This window comes from Corapipo altera, unplaced genomic scaffold (genome assembly GCF_003945725.1).
Source record: "Corapipo altera isolate COAL_440 unplaced genomic scaffold, ASM394572v1 51, whole genome shotgun sequence".
Taxonomy (NCBI): domain Eukaryota; kingdom Metazoa; phylum Chordata; class Aves; order Passeriformes; family Pipridae; genus Corapipo; species Corapipo altera.
The window spans coordinates 1146423-1163219 of record NW_020884892.1 but is presented as its reverse complement, the minus strand read 5'-3'; the positions used below and the strand labels follow the sequence as shown (position 1 = coordinate 1163219).

The 16797-nt window shown below is 43.4% G+C and overlaps 1 protein-coding gene across 1 annotated transcript in view; it reads right to left on the bottom strand.

Moving 5' to 3' along the window:
* The window catches only part of KCNK9 (potassium two pore domain channel subfamily K member 9), an 87858-nt gene extending 71560 nt beyond the window's left edge, over positions 1 to 16298 (bottom strand). Inside the window, exon 1 of the mRNA XM_027645723.1 lies at positions 15681 to 16298. Within this exon, the coding sequence (XP_027501524.1) occupies positions 15681 to 16269 (589 nt within the window). The 5' untranslated portion in view covers positions 16270 to 16298. The remainder of the gene's footprint in view (positions 1 to 15680) is intronic.
* Between the last annotated feature and the right edge of the window lie 499 nt (positions 16299 to 16797).

The window sequence follows — 16797 nt, the reverse complement described above, 5'->3', positions numbered from 1 at the left end:
TGCCATTAAAGAGACAAGAAACCCAGGCCCCCGGGTCTCTGCCTGTTGCAGGCACTCTGAGCAGCGAGATCGACATCAAGCACTGCAGTTGGGAGGGGAAGTAAAAGGCAGAGGAGAGACAAGAGCCTTCTGTCTCCCCTTCAGGATGAAAGGCTGTGGACCTCCCTGAGGGCTTCCCAGAGGGACACGTGTAAAAGGGTCGGAGCACATCACATTAATAGGTTATATACAAAAGAAAATAAATTGTCTATCCATCTATCTATCAATCAATCTACACTGACACATTCTACTATCTTTCTACTAGAAAAGCAAACACAGAGAGGCACAGCTCCTGTGGCTCTCCAGGAGACTCAGTGAGCATGCACGGCTTTTCTGATATATGGAACTGAAACACTAGAAGAGCAAAGACCATCAAAACCAAACATTTCTCTTTCAGGAAATCACCTGAATGCAGGATTCCAAGCAATGGTCCATTTTGTCCTAACAGGTGTTTTCAGCTTCTTCCTCTTCTTCCAAGTCTCTACCAATGTGCTGTGCAGGAAAACTTGCCAGTCTCTCCTTGGCAAAGAGCTCTGCACTGTGAATGGAAGCAAAAGTCATCATCCAAAAGACACAGAATGTTCCCCCAATATTAAGTGTATTAGGTAAGTAATCAAAGAATGGCCCTGGATCACAGGAGCATTTATTTCCTCCTATTAAATCTAACACAACTTCCATTGAGATAGGTGATGACGTGGTCTTCTGGTTAAGAAGAGCATCAACCACCTGCTTAGTCTGCAGCCCTGACTCTTGCTTCCTGGATAAATAGGGACATCAAGTTCTGAAAGGAACAGAAGAAGAAGGAATTCCTTCAGCAGCCAAGAGCAGCTTGGCTTGAAGAAATTCAACAGAGAAGCCCACAAGAATAGCTTGAATATTACTGATTGTGTTGGAAGATATGAAGAGTAATGGAAGGCCATGACAGGAAGGCTGGAAAGCATAAGGACATTCCTCCGTCTCGGATTCCCTCCAAGCAGAAGAGAGGCTAAGGAATACAAAGATTTTGGAATGCAGAAAGCTGAAAGGTTGTCTGCTCTTGGATATCCTGAACTCAATGCTAGTTCTCACAAAGTCATTTGTTAAATGGGGATGACTCAGGAAAAAAGAGCTTTTGAGGAGTTATTTCTAATAATGTCGTAACACCTATGAATATATATCCATTTTGGACATGTATTCACATTCCTTTCATTCAGGTAATGCTCTTGAGGAGGGGTTCAAACAGAAGACCTTTTCTGTTATTTTACACAAATCTCTGCCAGCCCTTCTACTCCAGGCCTTGCATTTAATACACCATCTCCAGGTTCTGAAATTAGATCCCCAGGTTCTACATTTCCCACAGCACTGAAATGTGCACAGTATGATGCAGACAAAAACAGAGATATCCATAATGGTTAATATGGAACTGTATTGATTTTGTTCGTTATATGATGTTTGTTTACTTTTTTAAGCCCTGTTTGAGAACATTTTCTGTTCCTTTCGGGCTACTGACACATTTTCCATTTGCTACAGGAGCTAATATCGATGCTACACCACGTGTGTGTAAATTTGTTGGGTGAGTAGGAGGGGATGCTTCCTTCAAAATATGGGCTCTTCAGACCAGATTCTGCACGCATTCATCTCAGTTTAGAGTCAACAAATACACTAAAACAATCAAGTTCCACAAGATTTACAGAAAACAACTGTGATCAGAATCTGTTCCAGTCTGTCAGGATCCACCATTTTTGTCTGTTGGGAAAGCTGTAGGTGTTCTCTCCCACTCCCTGTTGTTGGAAGGAGATGGGAACACAATAACACATGGGAATAAAAAAGCAGCTTTACGGTGAACTGATATATGAACAGGAATTAACAGGATGGTGGGAAGGGGATGAATCAGCCAGTCCCAGGGAAGACAAAGAAATTTTTCAGACACTACCCTGGATCTCACCCACTCAGACAGAGCATCTTTTTTTGGCCCCTGTGATACATCACTTTTTCCTCTTATAAAAACCTAGTATTGCAGTATCAAGGAAACCTATAAAAATGGCCCCGCTAGGAGCAAATTGACTGATCCTACACTCAACCAGTGACGCACAGTCATTCCACGGGCACCAAGTCAGCCCAAGGCATCCAGAATTGCTTTTGTGTAAATGAAGTTCAGATCAACACTGAAGGATAGAAAACATGGAACTCAACCAAAGTCTGGGCATTTGCACTTCCAGAATTAGGGAAGCATTCATTCAAGCTATGGAACATGAAGAAACACATGTTCATGACACCTTAGGTTATTCCAACAGCATGTATCTATCTCACTGTTATTGTAAAAGACCCAGATTTGAAGGCCATGCAGGGGGAAGCAGGTCTTGAAATGCCAACATGGAGGTTGTACAAAGGCTTAGAGGGCTCTTCTGGAAAAAAAACATGCATTTGGGCTTAAATCTGTGTGGTAAATTATCTGTTCTCCCCCTGGTGCAGGCAAGTAATTCCTCTCACTTTAATGGACAATTTTATGGCTGCTAATAACATTTGTAGCTTAGATAATGACAAGGATAATCAAATCTCATGCTTGAGGGCATAAACTGATTGCTGTGGGGGTTAGCAACAAAATCACCATTGCCATATATTGCACAGGTGTATTATGGGATAGATTTCCTTCCTCCAAAGTAGAAAGGCATTGGTGTCTGCCAAGATAACAGATTGGATGATTGTCTGTGTTATGGAAATTGCTGGTTTGTATGCATGGGATTTAGGGAAAGAGGAGAAACCTCTTTGTTTCTGCATGACAGAATTTCCAAGGTGCATACTGATGCCTGGTCTAGCACCACAACTCTCTTAAAGGCAAGTTCAGCCTTGACCATAACAAAGTCCATTGTCAGACAGCAAATGCTGCTGTTCATTTAGTTCAGTACTCAGAAACATCCACAGAGTACATAATCCCAGAGGGTGAGGGCTGGGAGAAAACCTCAATAAACCATTTGACCTATTTCAGGATGCTTAGCTCCTCAAGGGTTACTCAACTCCCCAGTCAGTTCCTGTATCACCTCTCAGACACCCATTCCTAGGAACACATGGTTTGGAGGAACCTCAGCAGATAACCCAGTCCATTCAGGTCTGAGGCAGGCTGAAGTACACCAGGTCAATGTGTGTTGGACAATGGTTTAATCTATTCAGACAAATATTCCGTTACTGGCACTTCTTAGGTTCCCTATAGAACATGTTACAGCTGTTTTCACAGCTGATGATGAACATACATCTGTGGTGCTGAAGTGTAAACCTTGCATATTTATGTACAAATTTCCTCTTTACAACCACCTTCCACGTGTTTGAAGCTGTTATTATTCCCCTCTTCATGTATTTCTTTTCCAAACTAAACAATTCCTGTCCATACTGAATATTGGTCAAGTTTTCTAGTAACATTTTGATTTTTCTCATCCTTTCTCAAAACACTGTGTGCCCAAAACTGGATCCAGTTTCCAAGATGAAGCCTTCCCACTTTATCAGCATGGTGTTGTAGTACTTGCATGTAGTCAGTTCATATCATCTTCCTATACGTATGTTTGATATTTTCTTTTTCAGTGTAAAACTGTGCACTTGACTTTATTGAATGTCGTCATATTGATTTCAGACCATTTCTCCAATTTATCAAAATCGTTTCGTATTCTGGTCCTGCCCTTGAAGTGCTAGGCATCCCTCTCATAATTAATATGTGTACTCTCTGTTCTATCTGACAAGCCACTAATGGCAAAATTGAAAATATCAACCACAAGACAGGTCCTTGTATGACTGTACATGTTATGTCCATCCAATCTGACAGAAAACTAGTGATAGCTACTTCTGCATTTTTTTATCCTATCGTGAAATTATCTGGTGGCAGATTTAGCAGGGGGATGCTGGGTTTGTATTTTCTGCCCCATTTACCCATTTACCTGCACAGTGTATATGCTTTTCACACATGTGATAAGTCCAGTCACAGTCCAGCCCCTAGTCCACAGCGTGTGTCTATCCAGACTTTGTACCCACCTGTGGTAATTCAATCCAGTCTAGGTTTTTTCACTGTAATTATGCAAACTCAATGCTATTATCATGCCATGTATGCAGTAAACATCATGACCTACTGCTCCCCCACTATCAGTTGTTTATTGGGAAAAAAAAAAAAAACAAACTCAGAAATGTCCAACCTGAGTCACTCAAGAAAAATTTGGGTTTGTTCCAGCTTGTCCCTCGTTATCCCCCAGGTACTTTCATGCTGATTAACAGCTTGGTCAAATATCTTTCTGAAGATCAAATTTAGGCTGACTGAGCATTAACTCCCCATGTTCTCTCCTGTCCCTCTTTTAAAGACAGGCAGCATGTTTGTTTTTCCCTGGGACAGCCACTGGTAGAGCTGTTCAAACAGCAGCCATAAAAAAACTGGTGACATTGCTAACAGTGAGCAGTTGCTGCTTAGAGAAGAGGTTTGATTCTTATCCAGATATTCAGCTGGAGACAAAATTGTAGGATGCACTAATAATCCCTCAGAGAAGCAGGAACCTTCAGAAAAAAAAAGGACAAGATAAACTTACATAGATCCAAAGCAAGATCCAAGACAAACTTCAAACAGCCTCTGGGTGTGTGGAACCATTAAAACTAAGGGAGGAGGAGGATAGTCCATACCTTGCCTCAAGGCAGAACAGTATGCATAGGGCACTCTTGACAGATGCTTGTCCATCCTGTTCTGCAAGACCTAGCAAAGAAGAGTCCATGCCCTCCCCAGGCAATGTATTTCAGTGTTTCCCTAGTATCATTGCTAGAAAGATTTATTTTTTTTCCTCTATGGTCACTCTAACACTTCCTTGCTGTTGTTTAACACCTTTCCTTACTCAGTGTACCACACTCGAGTTCTTCAGGAGCAGACCAGAACAGCAACAGTCAGGTTTTGATCATATTTTAAAGGGTCCCCAGACTGGATTCTTTTCAAAGAGAGCATGGAAATATTTTTTAACTCCTTATCACTCGACCTGCAGTCAGGTTCCAGTAAGTCACCCAAATTAAAACCACACACGCTCAAGAGCCAGCAAGTTCCATTGTGACACCTGTTCCTGGATATACTCAGAGCCAAGCTTGCATCCCATGCCTTTACCTTTTCAATACCACCAGCCTTTACTGTGGTCCATCTTGAGAAAAGAAAAGCCTCCTGAAACATTTAAAAAGAAATCTATATCATATCAAAATGCCAGTAGCTGATGTACTTACATCATAAGGACACTGACTTCAAACATCATACAGCAACAGCAATGAAGACTTTCTGAAAAATTATCTTTGGTGACAGTCCAACAAGTCAAACCAGACCTGAATGCAACCCATACAGCATAAACTATCACAAACATAGAAGTGTTATGAGGGCTTCTGAATGAAAATATCATTGGGGGGAATATTTGGGAAAAAAACACAAGTTAAGCCACTCTGAATCACATCTAGTGCTTTTCACTCATTAAAATAAACCTCTTGGACGTGCAGTACATTCATTAACTGACTTGCAACACCGTTAATTTGCCTATGTTAGCCTACATCACTAGGTATCAGCTTGTGCTATTTCCTCTGACTGACAGAGTGCACTCATTAAGGCAAACACATTGCTGCTAAAGTACTAATTGTTTTGAAAAGTGCCCTTTAAATAATAGGCCTTTTACTACAAGGCAGAATGTGTTTTAAGAGCTAAAGCCTTTGTTGCCAAAAGACTGGATGATCATTTATTCGTTTGTCAGAAAAAATACCAGAAAAGAATGAAAAAGCTGATAAGGCATAGCCAGAACAGCAATCAGCTTTCCTTTCTCTTCTTGGGATCTTCATTCCCACATGGAACAGCAAAAGAAGGGAGAAACTTTAAAGGAGGGAGGTTGAGAAGATCACTGAATTCTTCATATATCAGTTGAAAGGTCAGCTGAAGAATCCAGGTCAAATTACTGGGATTTCCAGGTGCTTTGGTACAGATCCAGTGTCACTGCTTTAACTATCAGTTGCCTAGAACCAGCCTTATCTCATTTCTAAAGCAAACAAACTGTAGATCAGGGGCTTGTATAGAGCATGTGGCAAAGAGATGGTGGGTAAATCAGTTCAAATGTTGGAAGAGACTTTCTCTCCTCAAATGTTGGGCTCCACGCTTTCACATCCCAAAATAAGGGTTTTTTTCCTCTTTGGTAGTCTGGGGCAATCCAGGTTTTTCACAGCCTAGTATATATGACAACCCTGAATAATGCTTAAAGGGCATCCTTCTACTGTTTCTAGTCCTCAGGAGAAAATAATGTATGCTTTATCCTATAAGGAAGTCTTCTAAAATTCATGGTCTACCTCTGGAAGCCCAAGAAGTTCTCAAAGACCAGAAAAATGTGGGTGAGCACTGAGCCTTCAAGTCACCTCTGCAAGTGTGAGTTGTTTTTCTGATGCAAGATTGTAATAGAGAGTTCAATCATCTTTATTTCATGAACAGTTTTAAAATATTTCTGATGCAGTATCTTACACGACGCAGCCTGCATGCAGAGCCTTATGGACAGAGTTCCTTCCTGCTGCTTGAGTTGATTTTACTGCAGAACAATATTTCATATTTACCCAGAACAAAGTTAACTTAAGAACTAAACTGCAGATTTTTAAAAATTATTACTGCCATAAACACTATTTTCACTGAGTGAAGTCAGATTTGTTTCACCATAACAGTTCAAATTATTAACAACTAATAGCAACTGTTCTGTAGTTCAAGCAATGGAGGTCTAGATCTTTGAAACAAGAATATTTAACACCTTTTCCTACTGTGTCTGTTCCTGAAAAGTTCCATATGGGTATGAAATGCAGCAAAGTGACAACTCAAAACTCCAGTGGTTACAGTTTTGTTACAACAGTTAATTTCTTATACAGTTTCCATAGCCTTTGATGGTTTAAACATAGGAGAAGGACATCCTCTCTAGAAGACATCAAAAGAAAAAAGGGTGGAAGAAATAAAATGTTCCATCTGCACCCAAAACACTTTTGTAAAGAGTTAGAGGTGGCACACATCGGAAATAGCTGAGAGTGCCAATTGCCTTGGAAGTAGATCTTTTATTTCTATCTTCCCTTCAATATGTCAAGAATATCCCTAAATTTGGAATCTACGAGCATTTCCTCACAGCTAATCTCCTGCATTACACAATTAGAGAGAGCTGCAGCAGGTTTCATTGATCAATCTGTGCCCTAAAGCTCTCTGTGAAATTTTCCTGCCTGAGAAGGCTCACGCAGCCAGCGAAGGGAGGGATCCTCTTCTGTGGTGGGAGAGCAAGGAGATAACCAGCTTCTCATCAGATGCCTTTTAACCCCACTACTTGCCCGCTTGTCTCTGAAGCTCTTTTTTCCTGCTGGTGCAGGGAATTGAAAGGACAATACAGTCTATTACCTTCTAAGCATCCTAATCAGTAACAAATACATGAGTCCTTAATAGAGAGATTCCTTTCACAGGCATTCGCTAATCACCTCCGTAATGAAAGCAGTTAAAAAGGACACTGAACCCTTTAACCAGCTGATGACTGCATAAGCCGCTTGTGACAATTGGCCATATATATAAGGTCATTTAACTCTTTGAAAAGAAAAACCTGCCAAAAAACTTTGGAGGTTCTTCCTCTAAAAAAAAAAAAAAAAAAAAAAAAAAAAAAAAAAAAAAAGTAATTGCACATTACACTTAAAAAAAAAAAAAAGGAGAAAAAAGAATCTCAGGGGGTCAGAAGATGCTGGATCAGAAGAGGTTGTTAACAGTCTGAGAGTGATGAAAGAAAGGAAAACAGATAAAGAACAAAAAAAGAACCACACACCACAACAAATAAATGGAATGAAAACAACAGTCTTCCTCAAGATTTCCCTTTGCTCAAAGGTTAAGGTGCACAGTAGACATGTAGTTTAGCCTTTCACTTCCAATTAAAAAAATACATATCAGTATAAATGTTTAAGTGAACATACACTTTAACACCACAAACTCTGTTTGCTTCATTATTAAGGAGAAATAAATCTGAAAACTGCTATTACAGATAACTTCCAGGAGTTGGTTTGTCATAAAATATAGCTCCTTGAATTGTAGAATTCTTAACAAATAATGATCTCATCCAAAACTAATGTGACTCAAAATATTCTCTGTTGCTTACAACAGGCTTTAGATCAGGCCTTTATTTTTGAGTTTGGTTTTTGTTTGTTTTTCTTTCGGTTTTGCCAAACGTTCCCTTATCCATTGACCCTCTCACTTTATTCAAAGGAAGTGTTATAGCCACAACACCAAAAATATCAGTGTTAGTTGTAGCTTATTAAGTCAGAGACACTTGGGAGGGTACAGGTAACGTGGTAATCTATTCAACTCAAAGTCAGTAGATTCCACAGACTATAATCCTGACCAAGTAACACATTAAAATTAATTTGCATCACAGCAATGTCCATGTGTGATATTTCTGAAGTAGTCCATGGCTTCACTCAAAAATATCCAAAAAGAGATGAATAAGCCTGCTACACATAGCAAACATCTGTTACAAGTCCACAGTTGAACTCATTAGTTCAACTTACAAGCAGCAAGGACTCTCACTTATTAGTTCTGCATCACCAGCAAGTGTCCTTGCTAACATCTGTTAGGGAGGAAGGGGATATTTCGTGCAGCCTTTATCCATACCCAGCCAAGGATCTTCAATAAAATACATAGAAAGTTGATACCTAATAGCCTAAAGGGCCTTTGATAGAAGACACAGAGTAATAACAGAGATAATTAGCTAGAACAGTAAATGATCCTTCATGAAATAAAGCTCCAGGTTCTGCTATTATTGTATGTCAGAAGACCTAAGCTGCAGGAGTTTACTAGTATCACCTTGAACTCATTATATATCTCTGCCTTTGGTTCATCTCCACTGTTTAATCTGGCTGTGAACTGATGCCATGTTGCCTGACAGAGAATGAAGTCAGCTGTTTGGCAATTAGAAATAGTTCCCAACCTGAGTCTTCAGAAAGTCATTTTCTCTTCTTGTCTCTAAACTGAGGATAATTTTTACACAGAGGTGTTGTGAAGATGAATCACCTAATGTCAGTACAGAATTCTGCATATAAAGTACTGTGCAACTCCAGCTCAAAGCCATCAGAATGGTTTTCAGCATTTATGGGGGAATATGCTCTGGTACTGAAGGAACTGAGCACCTCAGCTCAGATTGCATTCAAGGAAACACAACAGCATCCCGGGCCATCCTTTGTGCTAGTCCAGTAGTGTCTGTCCCAAAACTCATGATGTCCAACAGGAAAGTTCTCTGTTCATCAGTTTTTCTTTAGTCAAGCCTTATAGCTGTGAAGCTGTTCCCAGAGAAATCAGAGATTTTTATTCTTTTTAGTTGAAGCAGGCATTAGCCCATAGCTAACAGCTAAATTTCTTCCCTTAATTTCAGTTAAAAACACCTTATTTGCCTCCCAGTTCTGCCCTGTGAATTTCTGCTTGGCATCCTTTTATCAGCAGGATCATTTTGTTCTTCAGCTAACTTCTTTCCCAAAACACTCACCAACACCTGTAGCTTGTAACCTTGACAGTGGGCAGACACAGATATTTCTGTTCTAACACTTGCAAAGGTACATAAATGGGTTTACTGCATAGAAACTAATCAATAAGCAAAGACCATAAAGTGGAGAAAATGGAACTTCAAAGACCTCTGATTTTTTTTCTCAAGAAAAAACAAATTAGCCCAAGAACTATTAGGGCTCAAGATGTAGAAAAAAGGATAAAGACTTCAAGAGGTCATCCAGTCCATCTTCCTCCCCAAAGGCAAAAGCAGCTATAACTCAATGATTCCTGAGAGATTTTTTTCTAATCTCTTTTTAAAACAGTCTCCTTAGGCAATCTCTGCCAGCACACAACCACCCTGACAGGAGGAAAGAGTTTTCTTCATGTTTAATCTAAATCCCACTTGCTTCAGCTAAAGAAAGAAGTTATGAATAGTTAGGAGCAAGTGAAAGAGCACCAAATACCAAAAAACTGCAAGACACTAATTCTCAGTAAGGAAATCTGCTGACACCATCACCTAGTTCAGTGGACAGATGTTTCTCGACGTTTCTCTAAAACTGTTTTTTGACTCTTGCTGGTTGTTACACTTGCACTGCCAGTGAGCCATACAGTGGGAAGTTGCAGGTCAGCATCACTCCGAGCTGTACTTTTTACTTGCTTAGCAGTGATTTTTAAAAAGCTTTTGCTCAAGTGCCTCTGGCAGGAATGTGAGGTATCGTTGCAAAACCAGTCGTCAAGAACTCAAGAACTGTTTCCACAAACACATGAGCAAAGTAGCCTCAAAGGCTCCTCTGTGTTAGCAGAACAGTATTTTAGATTTTATTTTTTTTAATCTCCAACAGACAAAGAAAATAGTGTGAAATGATCTTGCAGAATTTTTTAATTATGCAGGAGAGTATGTGGCTCACTGAAGCTGACCTCTTTCTTCCCTGGGAGATGCCACCAACATTCAAATCCTGATCATCCAGTATTCTTCACTAAAGCTTCAGATGACATGAATTAATACATTTGTTACTTCATGGTATCTACAAGCATTCACCTCACCAGAAAATCTTGCCCTCTGCTTTCACCTGAGTTTATTAATAACTGATTGACTTAATCTACTCTGTGCTTGTTTGGTTTTTTATATGAGATATGACCTTCATGGTCCTGGCGAGTCATGAATGCAGCAGTTAATTGCCCAAAACATTGTCCTTATTCTCAGTCTTTCCCTTTCCCTGTCTTGTTTTCTACCTTTCTTTTCTTTATTTTCATTGCAAGCTGTCCATCTGCCACAACTCCCTACTGAAACCTTTCCAGTGGACTGGCTTTAAATATTACCATACATCAAAATCCAAGACCAGGCTCAAAACCCCAGAGGTTGGTCTTAAAGAAGGAGCACCACGGACAAAATAATTCACACGTGAAAACACTTTTGTCTTCTTCTAACCCAAACTAGAGACATCATTGTATTATTAATTTGGTGGGTTTATACCCATTTTACAGAAGGGTAAAGTGATGTAGAGAAAGAATATGAAGACTCAACAGCTATTTCAAAATGGATTTAAACATGTGTTTGCTTAGTTCATTAATGCAGGTTCAAACTCCCTGTCAGGCCACCATCTGCCAGAAAAATGCAATGTTCTCATCTGGATGCAGACAGTTCCTCAGTAGCCAAACAGCCATCAATAGGTGCCTATTCCATTCACCATTACAGGTATCGCACCACATTCTTTAAAAAGTATTTTTTCTGTGTTCACCAAGATAGTTCACTCAGCGCTTGTAGTAGGTTCAAAACTGAAAACAAAGGTCCAAAAGTTATAAAAAGAGACTAGCAATTCACAGCACAAACCGTTTTAATTCTGCTCCCCTTACAGTCACTTCTCAGGAAAAAATAATTAAATAACAATCTTCAATCTGTTTGTTGTTTCAGTTCATTTTAGGGTGACATAAACAGCTTTCAGTTCTTACATTCTGCACAAGCCTCCAGAAATATTCAGTGTTTACTAGAGTTCGGTGGTGTTAAATCAAGTATGACTATCACCCTTTAAGGCCTAAATGATAGAGTGATATCCATACCAATAACACATTTTGACAGTGTTGACACCTGCCTACATAGAAGCAGTTTACTGACTCTTATAGACCTGTAGAAAAAGACACTAATACTTATTAGCAATCCTAGTAATAACCTTTTATTTTCAAAAGTTGGTGTTTCCCTTCATGCCTCTTGAAGAATTCTGTGGCATATTCTACAGTGGATCTCATAAAAGACAAGTAGCTGGATGGAGAATTTCATTAAACTACTCTCATCATTTTCACTGTGTAACTGAAAATGGATAGGAAATTATACCAGCTAACTGAAACTAGAACAATCTTGAAATAAACTCAGCAACTGGTGAGAGCCAAGAAAAGCTTAATAGTTTTTTTTGAGCACCTGAAAACTTTCACAGAATTCAAACATAACCAAAACTTTGTGAAAGCTGATCCTTTTTTGTCCCCTAATGGATTTTAAGAGCAGACTCGTTGAATGATGTAGCACCTGCTGTTGTCAATCTTTTTGTTCTTGTGTCAGTTGAAGAAAAAAAAAAGGAAAAAAAGAAAAAAAGAAAAGAACATTGCACTGCGGAGTAGAAAAATATGGTGTGCCCCAGGTGAAAAACAAACTGTTTCCATTTATTTGATTAGCTCTTGCTTCTTTGTTTAGTACTCAGCTTGACAAGCAAGAACCCTCCACCACCCTCTAATAAAAGCCAAATGCCATAGATTTGAGGAAATGTGAGAGTTGACCAAATCTTAGCACTTCACCTCACACAGGAGGGTTTCAGGTTTTCGTGCTCCCTTCCAAACAGGTCTTCAATGGTGTGTTTTCACGGGAAGCAACAAGCTGCAGAGTTTGCCCGATGAGGGGAGCCCGGAATAGCGGAGATGGACGGGAGCTGAATCTTCAGCACCACAGTCCCAGGGCGCTGACGAAGTTGTCCCTTCAGCACCACGGACTGCGGACATTGCTGGAGTTGTCCCTTCAGCACCACGGTCTGAGGACACTGATCTACCCCTTCAGTGGAGTTGTCCCTTCAGTACCACGGACTGGGAGCACTGGTGGAGCTCTCCCTTTAGCACCACGGTCTGGGGACACTGCCAGAGTTGTCCCTTCGCTACCACCTCCGGGGACACTGTTGGACCTGTTCCTTCAACACCAGCGCCCGAGGACACTGATAGAGTTGTCCCATCACTCCCCACACCCCGAGGGCGAAGAGGGACCTTCCCTTCAGCACCACGGTCCGGGGACACTGCTGGACCCGTCCCTTGAGCAGCAGTGCCCGCCCCGCCCCTCCCGCGGCCGCCCCGCAGCGCTGCTGCCCCGGCACCTGCCGAGAAGCACCGGCCTCTTCCCGGCTACCGAGGGCAGTGGGCTGATGGGCCACGGCCAGCCATAAACGCCTTTGATTAAATTAAAGCTACAGTAGTTGAAATCAGCACAGCAAAGAGGTAATTGCTTCAGACATGTTGCTAGCACGGCAGTATCACGGAGTACAATTAAGGTAGACATAAATTAGTCTGCGACCACATTCATACTGCTCGACTTTGTGGTCCTCTGATTCTCATCACTGTTTTCTCAGAAGGGAAGTTTTGTGGAGATAGAGGTGCTCATCCAGATTAGGGAAGGCAAGGTCTTTGTTCATTCAGTTTTAAAAATCAGCTCGTTAGTTAGACACACTCTTGCTGGAGTACCTACTGACTACAGCATGTTCCCCAATGCATACCCCACTGCATGTGCTCCTGGAAGTCTGTCTAGAAGGTTTTAGAGGGAGAACATACACACAGATTTTAAAAAAAGAATCTTCACTAGCGATTATTACAGACATTTAAAATCACTCTCCAGTGCAAGAAACACAGATAAGAACTCTTATTTTCCTGAGAACTTAAACAAATAAAGTAATTTTTTCCCCTCTGTGAGCCAAATTATTTTAGGATAATAAGAAATCAAAGAAAAATTCTCCATGCTCACTTTTAAAGACTACCAGTAGATCAGATATCATCAGGAAGCCACTTTAGTACAGAAGAGATGGTACAAAAAATAGCAGTGCATTTGGCAAGATGCAGATAGCAACTATTAATAAACTTTTAAAAGACGGATCAGATATCCTACAGGAGAAGAGCTTCCCAAATGAACAATTGTTACAGAATGTCTGTCTTTCTACACCGTTTTTTATTGTTACTCTTCCTCCCAGTGGTTCCCTGTTGCTATACACACTTTTAAATTTAAACCATTCTGACATCCCAAAGTGCCTCTGCCTACAGAAATGCACACTATTCTCTGCATGCTGAGGTGCTCCGAGCTTCCTAAACAAATCCCAGCTCTTTGCAGGAGAAAATGCTAAAGCTTCCCAAGCAAGTTGTACTTGTTTCCAGGTAAAACACGATCAAAACATCAAACTACTGTACAAACAGCCCTTTCCACCTGTCACCAACTGAGCTTACAAACGGAGCAAGTGTTGCAGTCAGTCTTAGGCAGCAGTACAGGGCACCATGAGTACACAGGCGTGTGCATGTAAGCCTTGCTGTAATCCAGAGGGGTATGACAGTCCAGTATTCACTTAGCAGAAATAAGTGACAAGAGACAGGTCAAGGATGAGAGACCCAGCGGCCAAAGGAGGAAAGAGAGTTCTGACATTGTAATGAACAGCGGGAAATACAAATCATCAGCCAAAGTTCCATTCTACTTTATATTCTATAACCTATTAATATTTGCTTTTTATATTAATATGTCTAATAGCAGAAAAAAAGAGGAAATTATTCCTTAAAAAATCTTATCTTTGTAAGGGCAAATAGGCTTTATACTGTCAGATGATTTTTCAAAGGAAATTTTTTTACTGCTCCAGGTATAATACAGTCAAATACAAAAGTAAGTAGGTACTTGTCAAAGGGCAGTGGACATCATGTTCTGCAGAAAACTCAGTATCTTCAGGTGGCAGTGTAAAAATTTCTTGTAACAAACCCTAAATAGTAAAAAGACCAAGTCGTTCTGTATTAATAAGAGCTACTTTCCTGTCCTGTTCTGTAAAATGCACTATTAAACAGCCACTGAGCTAGAAGGGTCTTTTCAAATTTCCCCAGTTGTTAGGGGGCTAGAAGTTCTGGGAGAAGAACATTACAAACAGTTTCAGTAAACCCACCTTAAAGAATACAAAACCAGGGAAGAAAACCTGCTCATCCAGCCAAAGCTGGAGTTGTAACACAGTTCTGTGTGCACTCTGCAGCCTCTAGTCTTCATGGTGTTTATTTTCATGGCAGAGAAGCAAACTTTGTGTGAAATGCTCAGCTTTAGCTGCAGGAAGCAGGGAAGTACAAAATGACAGCCCATGGCTGTGTCCACTGACTGTCCCTTGACCGTCCTGGGAAATGGTACATCTGGGAATCTGGGCATCACTGATGTGACAGCAGGCAACATTTTGCCTTTCACACCATCTGCCCACAAAGGGTAGATGCAGACTATGACCTGTTGACACATCAGACACTCCAGTTGCAATAAAAACTTCAGGAACACATTGGGAATGCCCAGGAAAGGCCCAGCAATGGGACCACAGCTGTGGGAACCACCACCGCAGCCCTTGCCAACACCAAAATGAAGTTTGCTAAAGCAGGGCTACGGTTGGCTACATCAAGGGCTCTCCCAGCTGATCTAGTTCCCATGTCCTCTTCATTTTCATTCTCATCCAGCTGCCTTTTGCCCAAGTTTTCCTCATGTCTCTTAAGCAAAGGTGTAAGAAGGAGTGTGGTAACAGGGCCTTCTTCCTGAGGGGAACCCCAGCAGAGTGTCACCCTGCCTCTTCCCCCACTCTTCCTCGCCACCCAAACCAGAGCTCCATGGTAGCCACCTGGCCACTGCCAATTCCCCTTGCCAGAGCAGCCCCACTCCTCCTCAGTGCCACCCAGGAGATGAAGGATCCATCTCCAGGGGAAGAGGTGCGGGACACCGCCAAGTCCAACAAGTGCCCAAGAAGAGCAATGAATTACACAATAGAGGAGGGAAGCAAGAAATTCATCCAGCACCGGCACCTTTGCATGTAACAGCCTCCTTGCCCCTCTCCCTTTCTCCCAACCCGGGGAGCATTTGCCCCAGCCCCGGCCGTGGCCCCATAGGGCCTCCCCGAGGGGAGACACTCACCGATGGTCGTGATGACCGTGATGGCAAAGTAGAAGGAGCCGGCGAATTTCCACTGGACTCCGGCTCGGTGCGGCTCGGACTGCATGATCACCAACTCCAGCTGCCGGTAGTCCTCGCTGGTGATGTTGTACTTTCCTTTGAGCCGGATCTCCTCGGCTTTGAGTTTCTCCTCCTCTCGCATCTCGTTGTCGGACTCCAGGGCATCAAAGACGGCAGCCCCGACCAGCAGGTAGGTGAACGTGCAGATGATAAGGGACAGGGTCCGCACGTTCTGCCTCTTCATGGCCGCCAGCAAGGGGCGAGTGAGGGGACCATGTCCCCCCCTGGCCGCCCGGGGATCCGACAGGCCGCAGCAGCCACAGCAGGGGAGCAGCCGCCGGGGGGGCTGGCGGCGCCCGCCGCCGCCGCCGCTGCCGCTGCTCCGGGGCAGCTTGTGCTGCGGCGGCGGCCGCTCTCCGCCCGCCTGCTCGGACTCCTGCGAGGAAGAGAGGCACAGGAGGCTGCTGGAGCGCCGGGACCAGGTGCCCTGAAGCCGGGAAACTCTGCGCAGGACCTGCCCAAACCAAGCCGTCCCAGTGCGCAGGGCCATCCAGGGCACCCCCGCTCCTCCCCAGCACCGAGGCCAGGGGCAGGGGGTCCCCGCCGAGGGGCCGGCGGCCCCGGCACGGAGTCCTGCGGCGGGCGGGTCCCCCCGCGAAGTTGTCGCGGCGGCGCGGGGAAGGGTCGCCCGCAGCCCGGGCGGGGTGCGGCGGGGAGGCGGAGGCCGCCGCCGTCCCAAGTTTCTTCAGGCGGAGCGGCGGGGCCGGGGGGGGCCGGGCGGCGGCAGCGCGCCCATCCGCGGAGGAGGAGCGGGGCGAGGGGCGGCGGGCGGCGGGCTCCGACCGTCGGGGACCCGACCCGCCCCGGCCCCCGGCTGCCTGCGGGAGCGCCGGGCGGGCGGGTCGGGACGGGCTGGGCGCTCTCTATTCTTTCCGCCGCGCAGCGCGGCGGGAAGCGGGGAGCCGGGCGGCTGCTGCTACTGCTTTTGCTGCTGCTTCTGCTGCTGCTGCTGCAGGTGGCCGCGGCGTGGGCAGCGGAGCGGCGTCCGGCGCGGCGAGGGCGGCGGCGGCGGTGTCAG